The sequence below is a fragment of the Lutjanus erythropterus genome, chromosome 14 (genome assembly GCF_056507025.1).
Source record: "Lutjanus erythropterus isolate fLutEry1 chromosome 14, fLutEry1.hap2, whole genome shotgun sequence".
Taxonomy (NCBI): Eukaryota; Metazoa; Chordata; class Actinopteri; order Lutjaniformes; family Lutjanidae; genus Lutjanus; species Lutjanus erythropterus.
Window position 1 is genome coordinate 29,712,819 of NC_139330.1, and position 20,430 is coordinate 29,733,248.

The window sequence follows — 20,430 nt, forward strand, 5'->3', positions numbered from 1 at the left end:
GAGAATTTCTGCAGGTGTTACGTCGAAGTCTGTTCCCCATTCGAATAGTCTCCCCTGAACCGTTGCTCTCTGAAGTTCAAATCCTTGGGGCAGGGGCTGTGGTTAGCAATGGGTCTGTTGGGATAAGGGTTAATGTAAGGTTGGGTTTAGTTTAAACAAAACAAACAAAAAAACCTGACTGAATCGAGAAAGCAATGTATTGCTCTAGTGTTGTGGTAAAGAGGATGCTTTTATCGGTGCGGGGACAATTTTCTTCACAACACTTGTAGAAATACCCACAATACATTTCGGCGGACTTTCTGCGACAGAAGTTTCCGGTGTAGTGCTGCACGTTCGTCCCTCGCATTTCTCTGTGTGTTGGATTTTGTTTGAGTGTAATTTGTGAGTCACTTATCTTTATAACTGGTGGAGAATCAGTTCTAACAGTTTTACTGCGGGAGGAGAGAGAAACGAGCCGTCAAGATGCCGCGAATTATGATAAAAGGAGGCGTCTGGCGCAACACTGAGGTACGTGTTTACATGGCTAGCTGCGTTAGCATGATGCTAACCTCTAATAGTAAAGCTATGAGTCTGAGTTAGCACGAAGCTAGCTGCTCACTTAACGGGGTTTAGCTCGTTGAACAAGTTTGGTTAATTTGTGTTGTTGTCACCTGTGTGGAAAGAGTTAAGCTACCGTTACTGCTTGTGTTAAGTTGTACAAGTAATCACGTATCAGCAAACGTGGCTACGTTATTAGCAAACATTACTGCAGCCTACGAGATTTTGCAAATATTAGCGAGTGAGCTAAAGTTAAGTGCGAACAGCAATAAGACTGGATGCAAAATTAACTTTTGTCCACCAGCCAAAATGACTAGCGAAAGTTCAAATTTAATCAGCAACTCAGAAAGAGTACCCTTATTTTTTGGCTTGCATATTTTACCATCATTTGGCTGGTACCAGTTCTCTGTCCTGTATTATGAATGTCTTTACAAAAGGTATTTTTTTCTGGAGCTGCAATGATTAATCGGTCATTAATCAATTGTTGAATTAACAGCCAACTGTTATGACAGTAAATTGTATATCTTTGGATTGTAGACAAAATAAAACATTTGAGGACATCACCCTGCAACACTGATTGACATTTTTCACCCATTTCTAACGTTTTATAGACCAAACAACTATTAATCTAGTAATAATAATCAACAAATTAACCAACTAAAAAAAATATCGTTTGTTGCAGCCCTAATTGTTTCATGTCATAGTGGAACATATCTACTGTTGATCATCCATGTTTATGGACGTAATATCTGATTGAACCATGTGATTGGATCAAAGTCATGGAAAGGATTATACTAATGATTTATGTCTGCCTTTCTGTCTGTTTGTCTCTTTTCTAATCTGCCCATTTATCCAGGATGAAATCCTCAAGGCTGCGGTGATGAAATATGGGAAAAACCAGTGGTCCCGTATTGCCTCTCTTTTGCACCGCAAGTCTGCCAAACAGTGTAAAGCTAGATGGTGAGTCTTGATACAAAGATGTGATGCCAATAACATTGATTCCATTATAAAAGAGTTGTCAAAACTCTGCCTTCATTCAGTTGTCAAGGTGATAGCATGACTTGTAGAAGTGGATATGTCTCTAGTAATAGCCCTACACTATTATTTTGGAAACTTTTTATTAGATGTCTGGGATTCTTTTTATGTGTAGGCTTGTAACTGTCTGTGTTTGTTGTGAGCCTTCTGTTCATATCTATTTCTTTTGCTATGCTGAAGTCTCTTTTTCTTAAAGAGACCTTCATCTCAGTTAAATTATCTATTTAAATAACAGCTTCTGTGTCTTGGCTTTGTGTCTGTCTGCAGGTATGAGTGGCTGGATCCCAGCATCAAAAAAACAGAATGGTCCAGAGAAGAGGAGGAGAAGCTGCTTCATTTGGCCAAGCTGATGCCCACTCAGTGGAGGACCATCGCTCCCATCATAGGACGCACTGCTGCCCAGTGCCTGGAGCATTATGAATACCTGCTGTATGATTTTTATATCATTTAAAACACATTTGTACCCTATACTCCAATTAAGTGTGTTAAGATAAATGCAAGTTCTGTTCATTTACTATGTATTTGTGTGTGTGTTTAGAGACAAGGCAGCGCAAAGGGACAATGAGGAAGAAGTAGGAGACGACCCCAGGAAGTTAAAACCAGGAGAGATCGACCCTAATCCTGAAACTAAACCTGCTAGACCTGACCCCGTGGACATGGACGAAGGTACATCAACACACTTAAGACAGTGATGGAGAGACTCAGGTTGTCTTTCGAATCTACTTTGAACTTTATTCAACCCAAGGGACACAATGTACCTTGGTCCTCTCAGTAGCTGATTAATATGCTTTTTATATTTCTAGTAAAAATGTAAATCAGTTCAAGTACTTTCATGTTTGTAGCTGTAGGAAACAGCAGTTTAAATTTCACAGCAACACGTGTCCTTATAAAATAAATTAATTGTCTGTCTCTCACTGTCTATAGATGAGCTGGAGATGCTGTCAGAGGCCAGGGCTCGACTGGCCAACACCCAGGGCAAAAAAGCCAAGAGGAAGGCCAGAGAGAAACAGCTGGAGGAAGCCAGGTTAGATATACACACGCAGTATTTATCAGTACTCTTATTAGTTCTTTTTCATTACTAAATAATAATTTTAAAAATATATGATAGATTTAAAACTGCACTGGTTTTATACGTTCTCATCTGTCCGACTTTGATGATAACAACATCTGGGGCTGGGTGGGCCATCGGGCGAGGGTGAGAGGGGCTGTGGTCTGACAGGGTTGCAGCCCCAACTGGTGGCAGGGGGCTGCATAACCTAGTGGCAACAGTTAATTGGCATTGTACATGAATTAAATATTGATAAATAGTGTAACTGGCTAGTTGTTGACTAATTGCAGACATCCCTATCACTAACCTGGTCTTAAATAATTTAGCCCCGGGGCCTGTTTAATATTAGGTTCTGGTACCGTCCTTAGTCATTATTAGTCATTCTAGGGTTTGGTAGGCCTACACAGTTGCTGACAAGTCCAAAAAGTTGAAACAGTAGTGTCCTTTGTGCTGCAGACGGTTGGCAGCTCTGCAGAAGCGCAGAGAGCTCAGAGCAGCAGGAATTGATGTTCAGAAGAAGAGGAAGAAGAAGAGAGGAGTGGACTACAATGCCGAAATCCCCTTTGAAAAGAAACCTGCACCGGTAACCACTGTCAATTTTTTTTTCTTAATTTGAACAGAATCTGCAACAACAGCATAGTGTTTCAGCTCAACTATATTTATTAATTGTTTAATTCTGTATGCTTTAAGGGTTTCTATGACACCAGCATGGAGCAGTACGTCCCTCTGGAGCCAAACTTCAAACGACTCAGACAGCAGCACTTGGATGGAGAACTACGCAGGTCAGTACACAACAATTTGGATAATAGACCACACACATGAGGTGTATACTAATACAGATTTATACGCACAACTACTGAACTCATTATTCATTCGTGAATAATTTTTTGTTTGTGGGTAGTGAGCAAGAGGAGAGGGAGAGGAAGAAGGACAAACAGAAGATCAAGAAGAAGAAAGAGAGCGATCTCCCATCTGCCATCCTGCAGACCAGTGGAGTGGCAGAGTTTACCAAAAAACGTTCCAAACTGGTTTTACCTGCTCCACAGGTAACCATGATGCACCAGTACCCGTGCACTCAGTGTTTATAGTTAATTTTCTCTACGAGATATTATATTTGTTTCTTTATATTCAACGTTTTTCATAGATCAGTGATGTTGAGCTGGAGGAAGTCGTCAAATTGGGTGTTGCCAGCGAGGTCGCCCGTCAAGCTGCCGAGGAGAGTGAAAGCGGTAACTCGGCCTCCTCAGCCCTACTGTCAGAGTACAGCGTCACCAACACCATGGCAACGGGACTACGTACTCCACGCACCCCGGCTGCCCAGGACAGGATTCTGCAGGTAACGTGAATACTTGAAACACACACACTGAATATATGAGCACAAATTCGGCTACACAAAGGATGAACATACACAGTGAAGTCTTCAGTTTCTCAGTTGAACGTATTTTTTATCAGGTCACCAGCACTTGCAACATTACTTCAGCGTGCATTTTTTTATTCACTACATGATTGTGTTGTGTTATCAGTGACGTTTTTGCAAGTTTTGCAGTTTTGCTAAATAGACCTGTCACAACACTTTGACAACCAAATTCATTCATTCAGATCCATGCTAAGAATAGGTTTGGGGTTTTTTTTGCAGTTTTGTAGGAATATTATGACAAATCTATTTTTTTTCTTAGTTTTCTGAAATGATTTGTAGCATATAAAAAATCTGAATAAAAATTTTGATTTGAAAAATAAATCTCTGAAATAATTGAAATTAAGGATGTCCCTTTGTCCTAGCGACAATAAAAATAGCACCTGGGACACAAAGATGCAGGGTTTGGGAAAATTCTAGGACTGTAGACAAACCCTCTTACAAAACCTTTGAAGCAAATTTCCAAATAGATGTTATTTTGATAAATTGACTACAAATTTGGAATCTAACTGGTTATTTTATTGACTAAAAAAATATTAAAACTTCATAGAGTAACATATTTCTAGTCGCACAGCAAATAAATAACTGCTGGCTCATTCAGTCGTTCATGTAGGTGTATTATTGTTGTTATTATTTTTTTTTTACATGCGCCCCAGAACATGAATAACTAAACATATGACTCCACTCGCCCCACAAAACACATGTAACATATAAGTTAGCCTGACTCAGCGAATGCTCGCTGCAGGTATAAATCTGCCATTGGTTTGCTTGTTTCAAGCACTATTGCAGCGTCCACTATCTGCGTTATCAAAGTCCCCAGTAAACAAGAACAACCTGAGCTGTAACCTACACGTGAAAAACAGCAAATTAGTGCCTATTATGCGGTACAAACATAAACAAGCTACCGACTGTTACCTTTTCTTTTGTAGTGATATAGTCATTTTAATGCCAGAGCTTGCCTCCTGATGTGCAAACTTTCCACCAAAGCAAGTTCTCCTTGACACTATTTTGCAGCAGCACCGTCGCTGCATCCTGGGCTCTGTGCTGCACAAAGACATTTGGTTTAAAGAAATGCAAACAAGGCACAGCATTTTTTAGCAGAATGTGTATGTGTGGAGCCAGACCTTTCTCCAGCACTGAGTACTGTGGCAATGCAAGGCTACATATAAATTAACATTATATGATGTAGAATGTTAATGTCATGTTTGTTACTCATCAGCGCTGCTTGTTAATACTTTTTGAAAAATACGCAGTGTTACATTTTGATGCATCTTTGTGCTATTTTTTTACCTCAGAGGTGTACAGTGGTGAGACACTGAAAAAAAGACGCCTTGGCACAAAATACAAAAAAATCTCACCATACAGCTCACATATATATCTTTGAAACTTCCTGTATTTAACATTTACCATCTGCCTCTGTCTGTATTTCCAGGAAGCCCAGAACCTGATGGCTCTGACTAACATCGACACCCCTCTGAAGGGAGGCCTCAACACTCCGCTGCACGAGAGCGACTTCAGTGGAGTGACTCCTCAGCGGCAGCAGATACAAACACCCAACACTGTTCTCAGCACACCGTTCAGGTGAGAACCTCATTGCCTCTGTACTGACAGAACACTGTGCTTTTAAATGACAAACCAGCTGGTATTGTAACATTTCCTCTTTCTCTAACAGAACACCTGGACAAGGTCAGGGGCAAGAGGGCATGACCCCTCAAGCTGGAGGAGGGATGACACCACGTGGGGCAGTGACCCCAGGTTTGACCCCTGGTCGTACGCCGCTCAGAGACAAACTGAATATCAACAGTGAGGAGCAACTGGCTGATCCTGCATACGCTAAACACTTGGTGAGTACACACTCCTTATCCACACATAATAGTACTGTAAATACACCACTCACTTCTTAATATATGGAATACATTAATATATTTTTTTTCTGATGCTATACAGGGAAATAAAATGTCAACAAAATTGAGACTAATAAGGTTAATGATAATAAATAAGATAAGAAAATGATTGAACTGTTGTCATTCTCCCCTTTCATACAGCAAAGAGAAAGCTTGCAGCAGCTGAGGCAAGGCCTGATGTCACTTCCTGTTCCCAAGAACGACTTTGAGATTGTGCTTCCAGAAAATGCAGAGAAAGAGCTTGAAGAAACAGAGACAGAGACAGGATTCATAGAGGACTCTGCGGACGTGGAGGCTCGCAAGCAGGTATGAATAAAAACAGATTAACCCTTTAAAGTTTCCTAAGGAGATAACATTATCTTCTTGAGTGCATAACCTCATCTAAATGACATAAACCCAAACGTATAACCCTGAATGTATACATTCAAGTAGTATAAATTAAGCTTTTCACAGAAAGGTTAACTGTGTGTGTGTTTTAGGCTCAGCGGGAGGCAGAAAGAGAGAAAGAGCTGAAGCTGCGACACACTGCTGTTCAGAGGAATCTACCCAGACCCACTGAGGTAACAAACGCACTCACTTCTAGAGGGTTTATGTTTATGTTGTCCATGTTAAGACACATCAACCAACATTTTACACAAATATTAAAAATGTAAATACAAATTTACACCAAATTACCCTCTGCACTTCATGGACCATGTGCAGAATTTGGCTGTATGCTTTTCTCCACTTCCACCGTGTCGATTCTGACCCATAACGCTGCAGCTTTCTTTATCAGCTTGTTTCTGTCCCGTCTCTGCAGGTAAACGAGTCCGTCCTCCGTCCCACCTCCATGGAGCCACTCTTGGACCTCCAGCTGGCCGAGGAGCTGATCAAACAGGAAATGATCACCATGCTGCACTACGACTGCCTGCACCACCCGTCGGCCAACGCAGCCGGTCAGCTGCAGCGCGGCAAAAACAGAGGCCCCACCTCTACGTCTAACAACGCGTCGCATATAGCGTACCTGGAAACGCACTCGTACAAACCGATCAGCACAGAGGAGATGGAGCAGGTAACACACATGGATAACATTGTTGTTGTAGATGTACTGTATATAAGACATGTTTACTGATGATGTTGTGTATCTGTGTGTTAATAAACAGGCAAAGGTGGTACTGGCAGCAGAGATGGAGGTGGTGAAGGCAGGAATGGGTCACGGTGATCTCAGCATGGAGGCCTACAGCCAGGTGTGGGAGGAATGCTATGGACAGGTGAGCATCCCCGTGTCTCCAAAATAAAAAGTTCAAGAGAAGCATCTGACCATCGGTGCCTTTAACAAAGATCTTCATCCTCTCATAAAATCAGCGTTTGGTCAGTAGCTGTGTACTCATCTGGTCTGCTTCTTTCTCTGCAGGTTTTATATCTACCATCTCAGAACAGGTACACCAGAGCGAACCTGGCATCAAAGAAAGACCGTATTGAAAGCCTGGAGAAAAAACTAGACGTAAGAAGACACAAAAAGCTTGACCCCGACTTGTTCACTTTTCCATTTTAAAACAGCTACATCTTTGTGAAATATGACAGAAGAGCTCAGATCTAAATACTGACTGTTTGTCTCCCTCCAGGTAAACCGCGGTCACATGACAGCGGAGGCGCGGAAAGCAGCTAAACTGGAGAAGAAACTTAAAATCCTGCTGGGAGGGTTTCAGTCCAGAGCCCTGGGGCTCCTGAAGCAGCACAATGAACTCTGGGAACAGGTACTGAACATCTGCCAGGATTTACTTTTGCAAAATGGAAGCATTTCCTGGTTAATTACCCCCTGCTACAAAGACTAGTGATAACTGATCTACAGTGATATCAAAACACTTATTCCATGTACATTAAAGTCTAATATACATGAAAAATACATTGGGATATGCTGGTTTCATAATGTGACTGGTATTAAAGGGAGAGTGGGGTACAGTATATCAGAAGCAACAACACATTCATATTCAACACATTATAACCATATATATATTTATTTATTTATTTTATTTAGGGGTTGAAACTACCCATTTTGTTGTCACTATCCCTGCAGATTGTATTATAGTGGTGCTTCAACAGTGTAATTCTTGGAAGCAATAAATGAGTGTTGTATAAAAGTAATAATAATGTCATACTCATGGTGTCCACCAGGTGGAGCAGTCAGCCACGGAGCTACAGACCTTCACTCAGCTGAAGAAACAAGAAGACACTGCGATTCCCAGGAGACAAGCGGTAAAAACTTGATGATCACACACATGTAACTTACTTTTCCCATGTCCAGCATCCTTACTCTTGGTCACAGTAACACCCTGACCACAAATCTTAGTGTTCAAGTGCTGAAATAATTCATCTATTAGTCAATCTTGATAATTGATTGATCATTTAGGTATTTTTATTTAGCTAAAAATATTTAATAACAGTTGGGTCCAGCATCTCAAATGAAAAAAACTGCTGTTTTGTATCATTTTAAATTTAATCTCTTTAGATCTATTGGTGAGGAGAAAAGTGTTTTTAAACCTCTGTTTACACAACTTTTTAACTTATTATAGACTGAACAGTTAATAATAATATGATTGTTTATTCCCTCTTCCAAAGTGACTGCCAGTTATAAATATTCTGTTAAAGACCTATAGCTTGTAAGGATTTAATGTTCTGTATATCAACATGTCAGACCTCAGTACCTCTAGGAAAATGAAAAGCTAATGGTCATCACTTCTGGATTTTGCAGTCAGATGATTTTCAGGACTTCAATTTTTTTTAGTGTGACGGAGGACGATTTGATTTGAACTTTGTCGCACCTGTGTTTTTAGGCTCTGCGGGAAGACGTGGAGAGGCAGATGGAGAGAGAGCGAGAACTTCAGCAGAGATATGGAGAGCTGCTGATGGAGAGAGAGGCACTGCTCAACAGTGCTCAGAAATACTGAGCAACACACCCTAATCACACAACCATTCAGACATACATGCTAAAACACTCATCATGGAGACGTTGATGTCAAGCTAACAGCTGCTGTGAGAAACAAGCAGAGGAACAAAAACAGCTTTTCTCACTCTTCAGCCCCCTGATTCGTTGTATTTGAACCCTTCTGTCATTTTTCAATATTTGCTGCAATTCCAGAGATTAGTCCCGCCTCATGTCGCTATGATGTCACAGGCTGAGTTTTGAGCATGCTCAGTAGTCCCTTGTGTTTCTGTATAAGTGACCAATAAAGTTTCTTTTCAACAATGACAAAGTGGCAGCAGGTGTTTCTCTGGAGAAAAACTAATCAATTTTTAACAACAAACATTTGTGACCTATTGTGTGTTCCATAGAAATACAAACACAAGCTTACAGAAAAGTCTTTATTACAACACTAGAACAAAAAAAATATTTGTGCAGGTACTTGTAAAATTTTGCATCTTCAGCAGGTGAGGAAGGCCATCCCACTCCTCCGATAGGCACTCTGAGAGACAAGAGGGAGATTTATTTTAAAGTGGTTACACACTGTCAGCTACCACTGAAACAGACGTGAGGTTTTAAAGGTGACGTTTTTTTCCATGTCTTATTTTAATACTAGATTTGCATTAAAACATAATGGTTGTTTGCAAACTCCCAACAGTTTAACTGGTGCAACACTCTGACCTACAAATTTTACTGGACGATCTTGTAGGTCAAAATGATGCAGTAACTTTGGTGAGCTTTCAAATGTCAGTGTTGGCGACCTCGCTAGAGCTGCAGCGATTAATTGATTAATAATAATTTTTTAAAATGAAACTCCATCTCTCTTCTATTAACAAACTTGCAATCATCTCAGGAAAACACCAAGAGAAAATTTCCTTATGTAATACAGATGTGTGACTGTAGCCTGATCAATGTCACATTCAGTGTTTGTTTGTGTGTGTGTGTGTGTGTGTACATACTGTGTGTCTGTAGTTGTATCTCCTTATAGCCTCTCTGATGTGACAGGGCTGAATGGCTCCACTGGGAGGTTCCACTGCAGCCGGACAGCTCTGAAACAAATCATCTGGGATTAATATATCATGGAACAACACCGTCATGTCTTCAGTGTTGTTTTAACAAACTGAGCAGTAAACTTTGTAAAGGTGATGGATTTTTAAAAGATGATGCAGATATTTGCTGGATTTGATCTATTAATATTAATATTAACAACAGCATTTATACATACATATATCCACATGTTCTTACAGTGGTCTTACAACCTACACTTGATAGGGTAACTAAAGAAAATGCTTGAGGTGCCATATTCTGTGGCTAAAAGTACAAATAGAGGCTTCTGATATGAGCCATGTTAAATTATTTTAATCCTCCCGTGACACGTTTTATCCTCGAACAGGATTTTAATGTGTTTTAAAACTGATGTAAATTTCACACTAATCAAAACTGAAAATAAACAGTATTTCACAGGTAAGAAGGCTGCAGATTAAACACAGACCTTTTTGCGTTTCCTCTGTCTTGCCCGGCCGTCCAGGCTGCCGTTACCCTGCAGGAGGGGCTTTGAGGAGTGGGAGGAGCCTGGAGTGGACGGGGGAGTGGCTTCAGGTGAGTCTGGATCCTTCTTTACCTGATGGAGACAAAGATGGAGGACAGATGTTAGCTATTGAAAATAGAACTGTGGTACTCTGGTTTAATGGAAATGACTGTGTGTGTGTGTGTGTGTGTGTGTGTACACCTCAGTTTGAGTGTTGTAGTGGATGTAGCTGGCAGAGATCACATGACTGATGGGATTGGTCTTCGCCATCATTTCCTGTTTTACCAACAGAGACAAATCTACAATCTGCAGAAGAAGAATGATGGAAAGAAACAGGAAATAGAATTAATAACATTGTAATTTTTTTTTAATATAAAAATAAAGTAGAGAGAGAAGTTAACAGGATATGTGCAACATCCTGCCTAAACATGTTACCTGGGCAACAGTCTCATAGGCCAGGTATGACAGGATCTCCATGGCGATGCTGTTGGGTTTTGGCTCTAAACTGCTGCAGTCCAGCCAGTCACGAAACTTCGACGCTTTCTTAGCTGTAAACACATTCACATGCACACAGAAACAGACGAGAGCACACACACACACAAAGTCAATCAAGAAATAAGAATTAGCTCTGTGTAGTTTTGAAATGCTGAAATTTTATTTTCTCATTTTAACTCACATGCTTTCTTTAGCTGACAGTTCAGTGGGTTTTTATGCGGAATGGAATTTTCACATTGAAGACGAAAACTTATCATCAATTATCAAGTTAAAAAAAGAGAAAAAAGTTTGCCATTTCTAGTGTCGCGCATGTGAGCATTTGTTGTTTTAGATGATTGGAAACTGAATTTTTTTGACTGTTGTTTGGAAAACACACAATGATTTGAAGATGACATGGGTTCTCAGAAATTGTGATGATCATTTTTCTGACATTTTCTAAATTAAGCAATAAGTATTCAATCAAAATATTAATTAATAGTAAAAATGCAGCTCTACAAAGGGTTAACATTCAGTATTTAATGTGACATCTCTCTAGTCCTGTCTGCCTGTTCTGTTAAAAATAGCTTGAGATGGTTTTGGATTATATCCATTTTTTAAATCACCTTCCTAAAATAAGGATTATTAAAGAGAGACTTAATTTATTTATTAATATCTTACCAAAGCTGAGCTGTCGACTCTCACAGAACTCATTGTACTGAGTCTGGTCCATTGTCCGAGTCTGACGCTCTAAACGCTGGAGACACACAAAACATAAAAAATAAATAATTATAACCATCACCTTCATCATATTTAACATGAAAACAAAGACTTAAAGGTTTACTTTGGATTACTGTCCCTATTATCCCTTTAAAATGAGTGTTTTCTGCAGCCAAATCAGAGATTATCAACATTACAGAACAGACTGAAAACATCATGATGTCCTCTGACCTCCATCCGCTCTTGTTTGACGGGGTCTACCTCCCGCTCAGCCAGGGACAGGAGGTCACCGGTCTGATCCATCCACACCAGAAAATCCTGAGCCAATCGCTGCCTCCGCTGGTTCCCTGTACCACCACACATGACAATATTTTAAATGAAAAATAAAAGCCATTCACATTACCCTGATATGATGTACTTGATGTGATATACAACTATTTATTTTTTTAACATTTTTATCTTTTTCAGTTTAAACCCATCATGGATGTGTATGTGCTCGTGTGCATGTACCTGTTTCTTGCTGCGTGTCTTCCTCATCTAAAGTTTTGAGTAGTTTGGATTTATAATCTCTAAATTGGAGATATTTTAATAACCTCGCCACTTTCCTCTGGTCAAGAGACATTGAAGCAGACAAAAAGAGACAGAGAGAAAAAGTAAATAACAGAAAAAGAAAGTTGAGGAGAATCAATATTATTATTTAATTATTTCAGTGATATGGCACGATGACCAGAATATTTTGCAGTTAAATAAGAATCCATCATTATATTTAGTTTTGTGTTTTTAATGTGCATTTTTCTGCGTGTTTTGTTTACCTTGTCTCTCCTCATCAGGAACAGGATGTCTTCAGCTGAAATGACCCTCGACCCACGAAGAGCCGCCCCCTCACAGGCCTGATGCAGCTGACGAATGAACCAATCATCACAGAGCATTAGTTACACTTATGTTCATGTCATTTAAAAGAGGATAAACTGGCTATACTCAGATTTTCTCTCATCAGTGATACACAGAAACACATTTTAATCTTTCAACTGAAACCACACTGACTTAGCTCTTGGTCTTGTGTCCTGCAATACTGTCTATATTTAGTTCTAATCTTTGTGTTTGGTATAAATAGAATACAAAAAAATATCTGCAAATATCTGAGTGCAAAAACTCTAAATAAAAGGCATCTATAAGTAAAGTATCTATAATTGTAAATGAAGGTATATCTGCCTACAGCTGTTGTGTGTTTATGTTACCATAGTAATGAGCTGTGTGTGCACAATGTCCTCCACCAGAGCTGCCGTCTCATGCAGAGGCCTGCGAGCGTCTCCCAGAGCAAACCTGACAAACACACACAAAGTTGCAAAATATTAATCAGAGGGATGTAGTGTCATGAAGATTTTCAAGTGAATCCTCAAATTGTGTCAGTTTTATTTATATATATATTATATTATATTAATTTTTTACCACTCTGTTTAGCTCTAATTGATATCAAATGCGTCTGTAGCAATAAGTACCAAAAACTAAAAGTACTACAAGCTGGTATTGAATGTAGCTGCAACTAACGATTATTTTCATTCATAGTTGATTTATCAGTCAATTATTTTATCGATTACTCGTTGTGTGCCTTCAGCATGTCAGAAAATGGTGAAATGCGTTGACCAGTGATGACGTCCTCAAATGTCTTGTTTTGCCCACAACCCAAAAATATGCAGTATACTGTCATAGAGATTAGAAGACATTTTTATGTTTAAGAAGCTAGAATCAGAGAATTTTAATGTTTTTTCTTAAAAAAAAAAAGCCAGAGATGATGTCCTCAAATCTCGTTTTACTCACATCCCAAAGATATTTAGAAGAACAGCCAAGAAACTAGAAAATGTTCACTTTTAAGAAGCTGGAATCAGAGAATTCTGACATTATTTCTTAAAAAAATAAATTCAAAAAAGAAAATCACTGCAGCTCTAACTGAATGCCCAGATTTGTGCTCTTGTTTACATATTCTTTGGTCAGATTGTTTCTCTTTTTAAATCTAAATTTGGATGATTTTATTCAGCCAAAGTCCTTGTACAGCTGCTTACGTTCAGACAAAACTAAACATTTATAAAAATTATCTTCTATTAGACTGAAGGCACTGTTTTAATTTTGGTATTGGCACTGAAACTTGGGTATTTTTGACACTCAGACCAGAAGTGAAATCTATGAGCACCAAAAACCTGCACCTTCAAAACAGGAGAGCACGTACATTCAAATAAATGCAGAGCTTGCAAATGTATACATATATACATGTCTGTTCTTCTCTACCCATCTCTCCTGCCCTCACACACACACTGAGGTCGACAGGCCACACACACACTTGGATCGCAATTTGGTCAAACCTCAATTTGCATCCAGAAAAGCCACTTCCATCATGGCAGACTAACCAAAAGCCACATCCTGGAGCTCTTTCCTTCTCTCATTTCTCCTCTTTCCCTCCGTGTCTCCATCTATTCTTTCTCTGACACATACCAGCCAAAAACCACAAAGCCCTCCCTTGTTGACTCTACGTACCCCCTCCTAATCACTGCGATTGGCCGTCTGCAGCTGTCAATCACACAGGTGAGACTGGCTTTGGTTTGGGGTTGTGGGCAGGTTGGCCTCAGGTTCGGAGGTTGGCTTCAGGCTGAGCGTTGGTTTTAGGTTTTGGGGTTTAGTTGGGTTTTAGCCTCTCTGACCACCAACTCCATCTCTCCAAAGCCCACACACACACAACACGAGGTGAGTACCCCAAAACACACACACTCACACACACACTGATGAGAGGCCACGTTACGCACGTGGCTTCTTTTGAACAACAACAAAAAAACTGCATGTTTTTTGATGTACAAACACAAAATAGTCAAATCATAGTAACACTGTACATGTAGAGCAACTGCACTTTACAAATACAGTGTACATATTTTGTTTAGATTTTCTGTAATGTTAACATTTCAGTTACAATAGGCGACACTGGACAGCTGTCTTTATCCTACTGTTTTTTTATTATCTACTCTTAGTCTTGGACGATTGATTTCATATAAAGTTTTTATGAGAAGGCAACTGATTTCAAGAAATATACTTTATTCTTTTGTTCGACTGCACAATATGTTTGTGTGTTTCTAGTTTTGCTGTTTAGTGCTGCGAGTAACGATTACTTTTACTGAAGATTAATCTGTCAGTTATTTCCTTGAAGAAACCAAATAATTATATGGTCCATTAAATGTGGATGGTGAAAAATGTAGATTTAGTGATAGTGATATGGACAAAATCAAATATCACTATTTTTGACCAAATACTGATATGGATGTTTATCAGTACTGCAAGAGTATTTTATTCTTTTATTGGTACTTTCACAAATATCAACACAATGAGATTTTTGTGTGTGTAAGACTAATAATATAACAGCTAGAACAGTCTGACCAATTCAGAAAATGTTGTCATTTTGATGCAGCCATTCAAACCAGGAATCTCCTGCAAGTACAGTTTAAATAAAATGTGGCCATTAATTCAGCGAAATTCATGTTAATTGCATTTATGGTGCGACTGTCTTTTTGGAGTCTTAACTAGTTATGGTAATTTTGTGAACTGAAAGTCTAGAACAGGGGTCTGCAACCAGTACTGTCAAAAGAGTCACTTTTGGCTGAAAAAGAAAAAAAAAATCTGTCTGGAGCCACAATAATTCAACTGTCTATTTTCCTCTGAGACTTTTCTTTTTTTGGAATCGACTTCCACAGCTCGCCTAGATAAATATAAAACTAGCTACCATCAAAATTTAAGGGAAAAGGTGCCAAGCCATATACGTAGTAGTCTGTGGCACACATTTTAGTAGATGAAATATTAAAACTTTTTTTTCCATTCAGTGTATAGGCTACACCTTTTTACAATTGGAGAATGTAAGAATCACTTTTAAAAACTTCATTCATTTCTATTTAAACAACTGTAAAAACCACAGGGAGCCACTGCAGAGGGGCAGAAGAGCTGCATGCAGCTCAGGAGCCTCGGGTCACTGACCCTTGGTCCAGTGAGAATATTCAGTGTGTCTTGATTCTTATTAAAGAATTGCGTTATTGTAATATTACTTGACATACTTGAGATATTTCTGTCTCATTTAAAATGTCGTACCAATGCCAGCAACAGAATGTTTCATGTTGAATTTGTCATGTATCAACTGTATTAATTATCTGTTTTAAGACATCAGGTTTTTAGTGTTTATTTACTTTAGACAGTTTTTGAAAGGTATAATTTCCAGTGAAATTACTGTGGATCTGTCATTTGTTCAACAGGTTTCTATGGCTTCAAACAGTCTGTTCAGCAGCAGCAGCAGCCCCATGCTGTACTGGGGTGAGTCTCCTTTTGTGTTTTTGCGTGTGTGTGCTTTACTTACATCATGCTCTGCAGCTCTGGAATGAAACTGGTCCTGGAAACTGGACGGTCTTTAGAACTTGAGGCGGCGGAGCCAGCCATGGGACTGCTCATAACCACACCCAACTGACCACGTGAACAAAACAAAGAAAAAATGCTGCGTTAAAGTAATGAAACTTTGAAGCACAATTAACTGCAATCATTTTAGCTCACCACCACATGTGGATATTCTGCATTTCCACACTCATTTTTATAAATCTAACCAGACAGCAGGTGTTTTATATCACTAAATGCAATAATCAAGATCAATTTTTGACCTCTGGGGTGATTTTTCTCCCAGCAGCACAGCTGATAATGTAAACCTGTCACCAATTATGCTATGTCACTCTGTATTTCACCAAATTTTATTTAGATGACGCTTTATTATCTTCAGTAATAGTTCACTCAAAGTGGATTTCCACAGAGGAAATCTGGCTGTAGTTCATGGTGCTGTTGAATTGTACACTATAGTAAAAAAAACAAAAGAACAGTATAACCCTTATGAAGGCTTCATTGTAGGGATGCACAGTAAATATTGGGGCCAATAATTTTGTCAGATCTATTTGTTGTATAAAAGCAAGAGTATATTTGTCAAGTATTTTGATGTACTTTACCAAAGAAAATAAATTAACATTTGAAAAGTGTTCTCCAGTTTTGTTGTAATAGACCTTTTTCACAGCAGCCATTTTGACATGAATTAGTGGTGTAAACACAGGTGTTACTACTCTTACTAATTAGGGTCCCGTTCAATTCAGGTCAAATAGTCAGGGTGCTGCTGTCTTTGGCTCACTGGAAAGACTCTGCTACACTAAATGGAACGGGCCATTAATTAGTATCATTGGTAAAACCTGTGTTTATTCTACTATTTCAGTGGTCAATAACAAAAGACAGTAGCTGTTCTAAATGTGGTGTATAATGTGCATTTTGGCATTTTTGAGAACATTTAACCAAAACAAAACTAGTCCGCTGTGTAGCACAGAACAAGCGCTTAAAATAACAAGATAGCAGAACAGATTTAAGGCAAATTAACCCACCGTCCAAACACAGAGATCTGAGACATACACACACATACACACATGAGAGGGGACAGGTGGTGTGACCGCACTAACTTCCCCTCCGGCAGTAGAATCTGAATGATAATAGAGCGCAGTTCCCTCCTATTCAAACACTGCGGTAAATAAAACACAATACAGACAAGAGTTTAAAAGAAAAAGACGGACAGGAGGAGGAGAGAAGGGACGGAGAGACAGAGAGAGAGAAAGAAAATGGTCCGAAATCATTTAAAACTCTCACCAAAGTCGTTGAGAAAACGTTGTTGCTGCCACTGTTTACACTTTTTTCGTGTCGGGTGATTTTCTGCGCGATTTGATGACGTAAATCGAGTCAGGAAGCGCGGCGTTTTGGTAGCTGTAGTTTTCTACACTTTATGGCCAAAAAAGTCCTCTCATCCAACATTTTTCAAATACTTAGTTTTATTTTATGATAAAATACCGAATGGAAAGAGGGACTACAACATATTATCCCACATCTAAGTAATTTGTTAACCCTCTATGGTACACATTATGATGCCAGTGAGGGAAAAAATGTTTGGAGTGTTTTTATGTCTCAAAATAGACTAAATAAACATAATCTGAAGAAATTTTATTTTTATTTTTATTTTTGGAAGTTTTTGGGGTTCGTTGCCTGTAGGCAACATTGTACCATAATGGTGCATAAGTGAAGAAGAACGTTCCTTTTCCAATTTAAACATTGTTTATTTCATAAACATATGCAAAAATATTCAATAACATCAAGAAGTCACAATTCATTTTAAATTTTAAATTAAAAAGAATTATGAAAAGAATTTAAATATATATGTATGTATGTATGTATGTATGGTCATATATATGTATGTATGTATGTATGGTCATATGTATGTATGTATGGTCATATGTATGTATGCATGGTCATATGTATGTATGTATGCTCATAAGTATTTATGCATGGTCATATGTATGTATATATTCTCATATGTATGTATGTATGTATATATGTATGTATGTATGGTCATATCTATGTATGTATGTATATATGCTCATATGTATGTATGCTCATATGTATGTATGTATGTATGTATGTATGTATGTATGGTCACATGTATGTATGTATGCATGGTCATATGTATGTATGTATGTATGCATGTATGCTAATATGTATGTATGTATGTATGCATGTATGCTCATATGTATGTATGTATGTATGTATGCATGGTAATATGTATGACCATATGTATGTATGTATGTGTGTATGTATGTATGGTTATATGAATGTATGCATGGTCATATGTATGTATGGTCATATGTATGTATGTATGGTCATATGTATGTATGTTTGTATGCATGGTCATATGTTTGGCCATATGTATGAATGTATGCTCATATGTGTGTATGCTCATATGTATGTACGTATGTATGTATGTATGTATGTATGCTTATATGTATGTATGTATGTATGCTCATATGTATGTATGTATGTATTTATGCTCATATGTATGTATGTCTGTATGTATGCTCATATGTATGTATGTATGTATGCATGCATGTATGGTCATATGCATGTATGTATGTATGTATGCTTATATGTATGTATGTATGTATGTGTATGTATGAATGGTCATATATATATATGTATGTATGTATGTATGTATGTATGTATGGTCATATTCCTCTATGGTACACATTATGATGCCAGTGAGGGAAATGTGTTTTTATGTCTCAAAACAGACTAAATAAACATAATCTGAAGAAATTTTATTTTTTTATTTTTATTTTTAGAAGTTTTTCGGGTTCGTTGCCTGTAGGCAACATTGTACCATAATGGTGCATAAGTGAAAAAGAATATTCCTTTTCCAATTTGAACATTGTTTATTTCATAAACATATGCAAAAATATTCAATAACATCAAGAAGTCACAATTCATTTTAAATTTTAAATTAAAAAGAATTATAAAAAGAATTTATATATATGTATGTATGTATGTATGTATGTATGTATGTATGGTCATATGTATGTATGTATGCTCATATGTATGTATGCATGGACATATTTATGTATGTATTCTCATGTGTATGTATGTATGTATGTATGGTCATATGTATGTATGTATATATGCTCATATGTATGTATGCTCATATGTATGTATGTATGGCCACATGTATGAATGTATGCATGCTCATATGTATGTATGTATGTATGTATGTATGTATGCATGGTCATATGTATGACCATATGTATGTATGTATGTGTGTATGTATGTATGGTCATATGAATGTATGCATGGTCATATGTATGTATGTATGTATGTATGTATGTATGGTCATATGTATGCATGTATGGTCATAAGTATGTATGTATGTATGTATGTATGTATGTATGGTCATATGTATGTATGTATGTATGTATGTATGCTCATATGTATGTATGTATGTATGTATGTATGTATGGTCATATGTATGTATGTATGTATGCATGTATGCTCAAATGTATGTATGTATGTATGTATGCATGGTCATATGTATGACCATATGTATGTATGTATGTGTATATGTATGTATGGTCATATGAATGTATGCATGGTCATATGTATGTATGGTCATATGTATGTATGTATGTATGTATGTATGTATGTATGTATGGTCATATGTATGCATGTATGGTCATAAGTATGTATGTATGGTCATATGTATGTATGTATGTATGTATGTATGTATGGTCATATGTATGTATGTATGTATGGTCATATGTATGTATGTATGGTCATATGTATGTATGTATGCTCATATGTATGTATGAATGGTCATATGTATGTATGTATTCTCATGTGTATGTATGTATGTATGTATGTATGGTCATATGTATGTATGAATATATGCTCATATGTATGTATGCTCATATGTATGTATGTATGCATGGTCATATGTATGACCATATGTATGTATGCATGTGTGTATGTATGTATGGTCATATAAATGTATGCATGGTCATATGTATGTATGTATGTATGTATGGTCATATGTATGTATGTATGTATGTATGTATGTATGTATGTATGTATGCTCATATGTATGTATGTATGCTCATATGTATGTATGTATGTATGTATGTATGGTCATATGTATGTATGTATGTATGTATGTATGCATGGTCATATGTATGACCATATGTATGTATGTATGTATGTATGTATGCATGGTCATATGTATGACCATATGTATGTATGTATGTATGTATGTATGTATGGTCATATGTATGTATGTATGGTCATATGTATGTATGTATGCTCATATGTATGTATGAATGGTCATATGTATGTATGTATTCTCATGTGTATGTATGTATATATGTATGGTCATATGTATGTATGAATATATGCTCATATGTATGTATGTATGCTCAT

At 37.7% G+C, this 20,430-nt stretch overlaps 2 protein-coding genes across 3 annotated transcripts; one reads left to right on the forward strand and one right to left on the reverse strand.

Annotated features, from left to right (window-relative positions):
- The first annotated feature begins 295 nt into the window (after positions 1 to 295).
- On the forward strand, positions 296 to 9,171 carry cdc5l (CDC5 cell division cycle 5-like (S. pombe)). The gene is made up of 19 exons (XM_084735904.1): positions 296 to 507; positions 1,394 to 1,497; positions 1,840 to 2,001; positions 2,111 to 2,238; positions 2,497 to 2,596; positions 3,077 to 3,203; positions 3,311 to 3,402; positions 3,522 to 3,666; positions 3,765 to 3,956; positions 5,467 to 5,615; positions 5,707 to 5,878; positions 6,080 to 6,244; positions 6,418 to 6,498; positions 6,738 to 6,989; positions 7,081 to 7,188; positions 7,332 to 7,421; positions 7,543 to 7,674; positions 8,093 to 8,173; positions 8,752 to 9,171. The coding sequence occupies exons 1-19, from the start codon at positions 463 to 465 to the stop codon at positions 8,863 to 8,865; spliced, it is 2,439 nt and encodes an 812-aa protein (XP_084592030.1). The 5' UTR covers positions 296 to 462; the 3' UTR covers positions 8,866 to 9,171.
- Positions 9,172 to 9,266: 95 nt separating this feature from the next.
- Positions 9,267 to 17,389, reverse strand: supt3h (SPT3 homolog, SAGA and STAGA complex component). 2 transcript variants are annotated; one of them, XM_084735906.1, is made up of 12 exons: positions 17,290 to 17,389; positions 15,980 to 16,083; positions 12,837 to 12,921; positions 12,411 to 12,497; positions 12,109 to 12,205; positions 11,830 to 11,945; positions 11,560 to 11,635; positions 10,843 to 10,955; positions 10,609 to 10,713; positions 10,372 to 10,500; positions 9,839 to 9,928; positions 9,267 to 9,381 (listed from the first exon to the last, which is right to left on the reverse strand). In XM_084735906.1, the coding sequence occupies exons 2-12, from the start codon at positions 16,069 to 16,071 to the stop codon at positions 9,340 to 9,342; spliced, it is 1,032 nt and encodes a 343-aa protein (XP_084592032.1). In that variant the 5' UTR covers positions 16,072 to 16,083; positions 17,290 to 17,389; the 3' UTR covers positions 9,267 to 9,339. The 2 variants fall into 2 exon arrangements, with proteins under 2 accessions (XP_084592032.1, XP_084592031.1); XM_084735905.1 differs by lacking the exon at positions 17,290 to 17,389 and adding an exon at positions 17,031 to 17,053.
- Between the last annotated feature and the right edge of the window lie 3,041 nt (positions 17,390 to 20,430).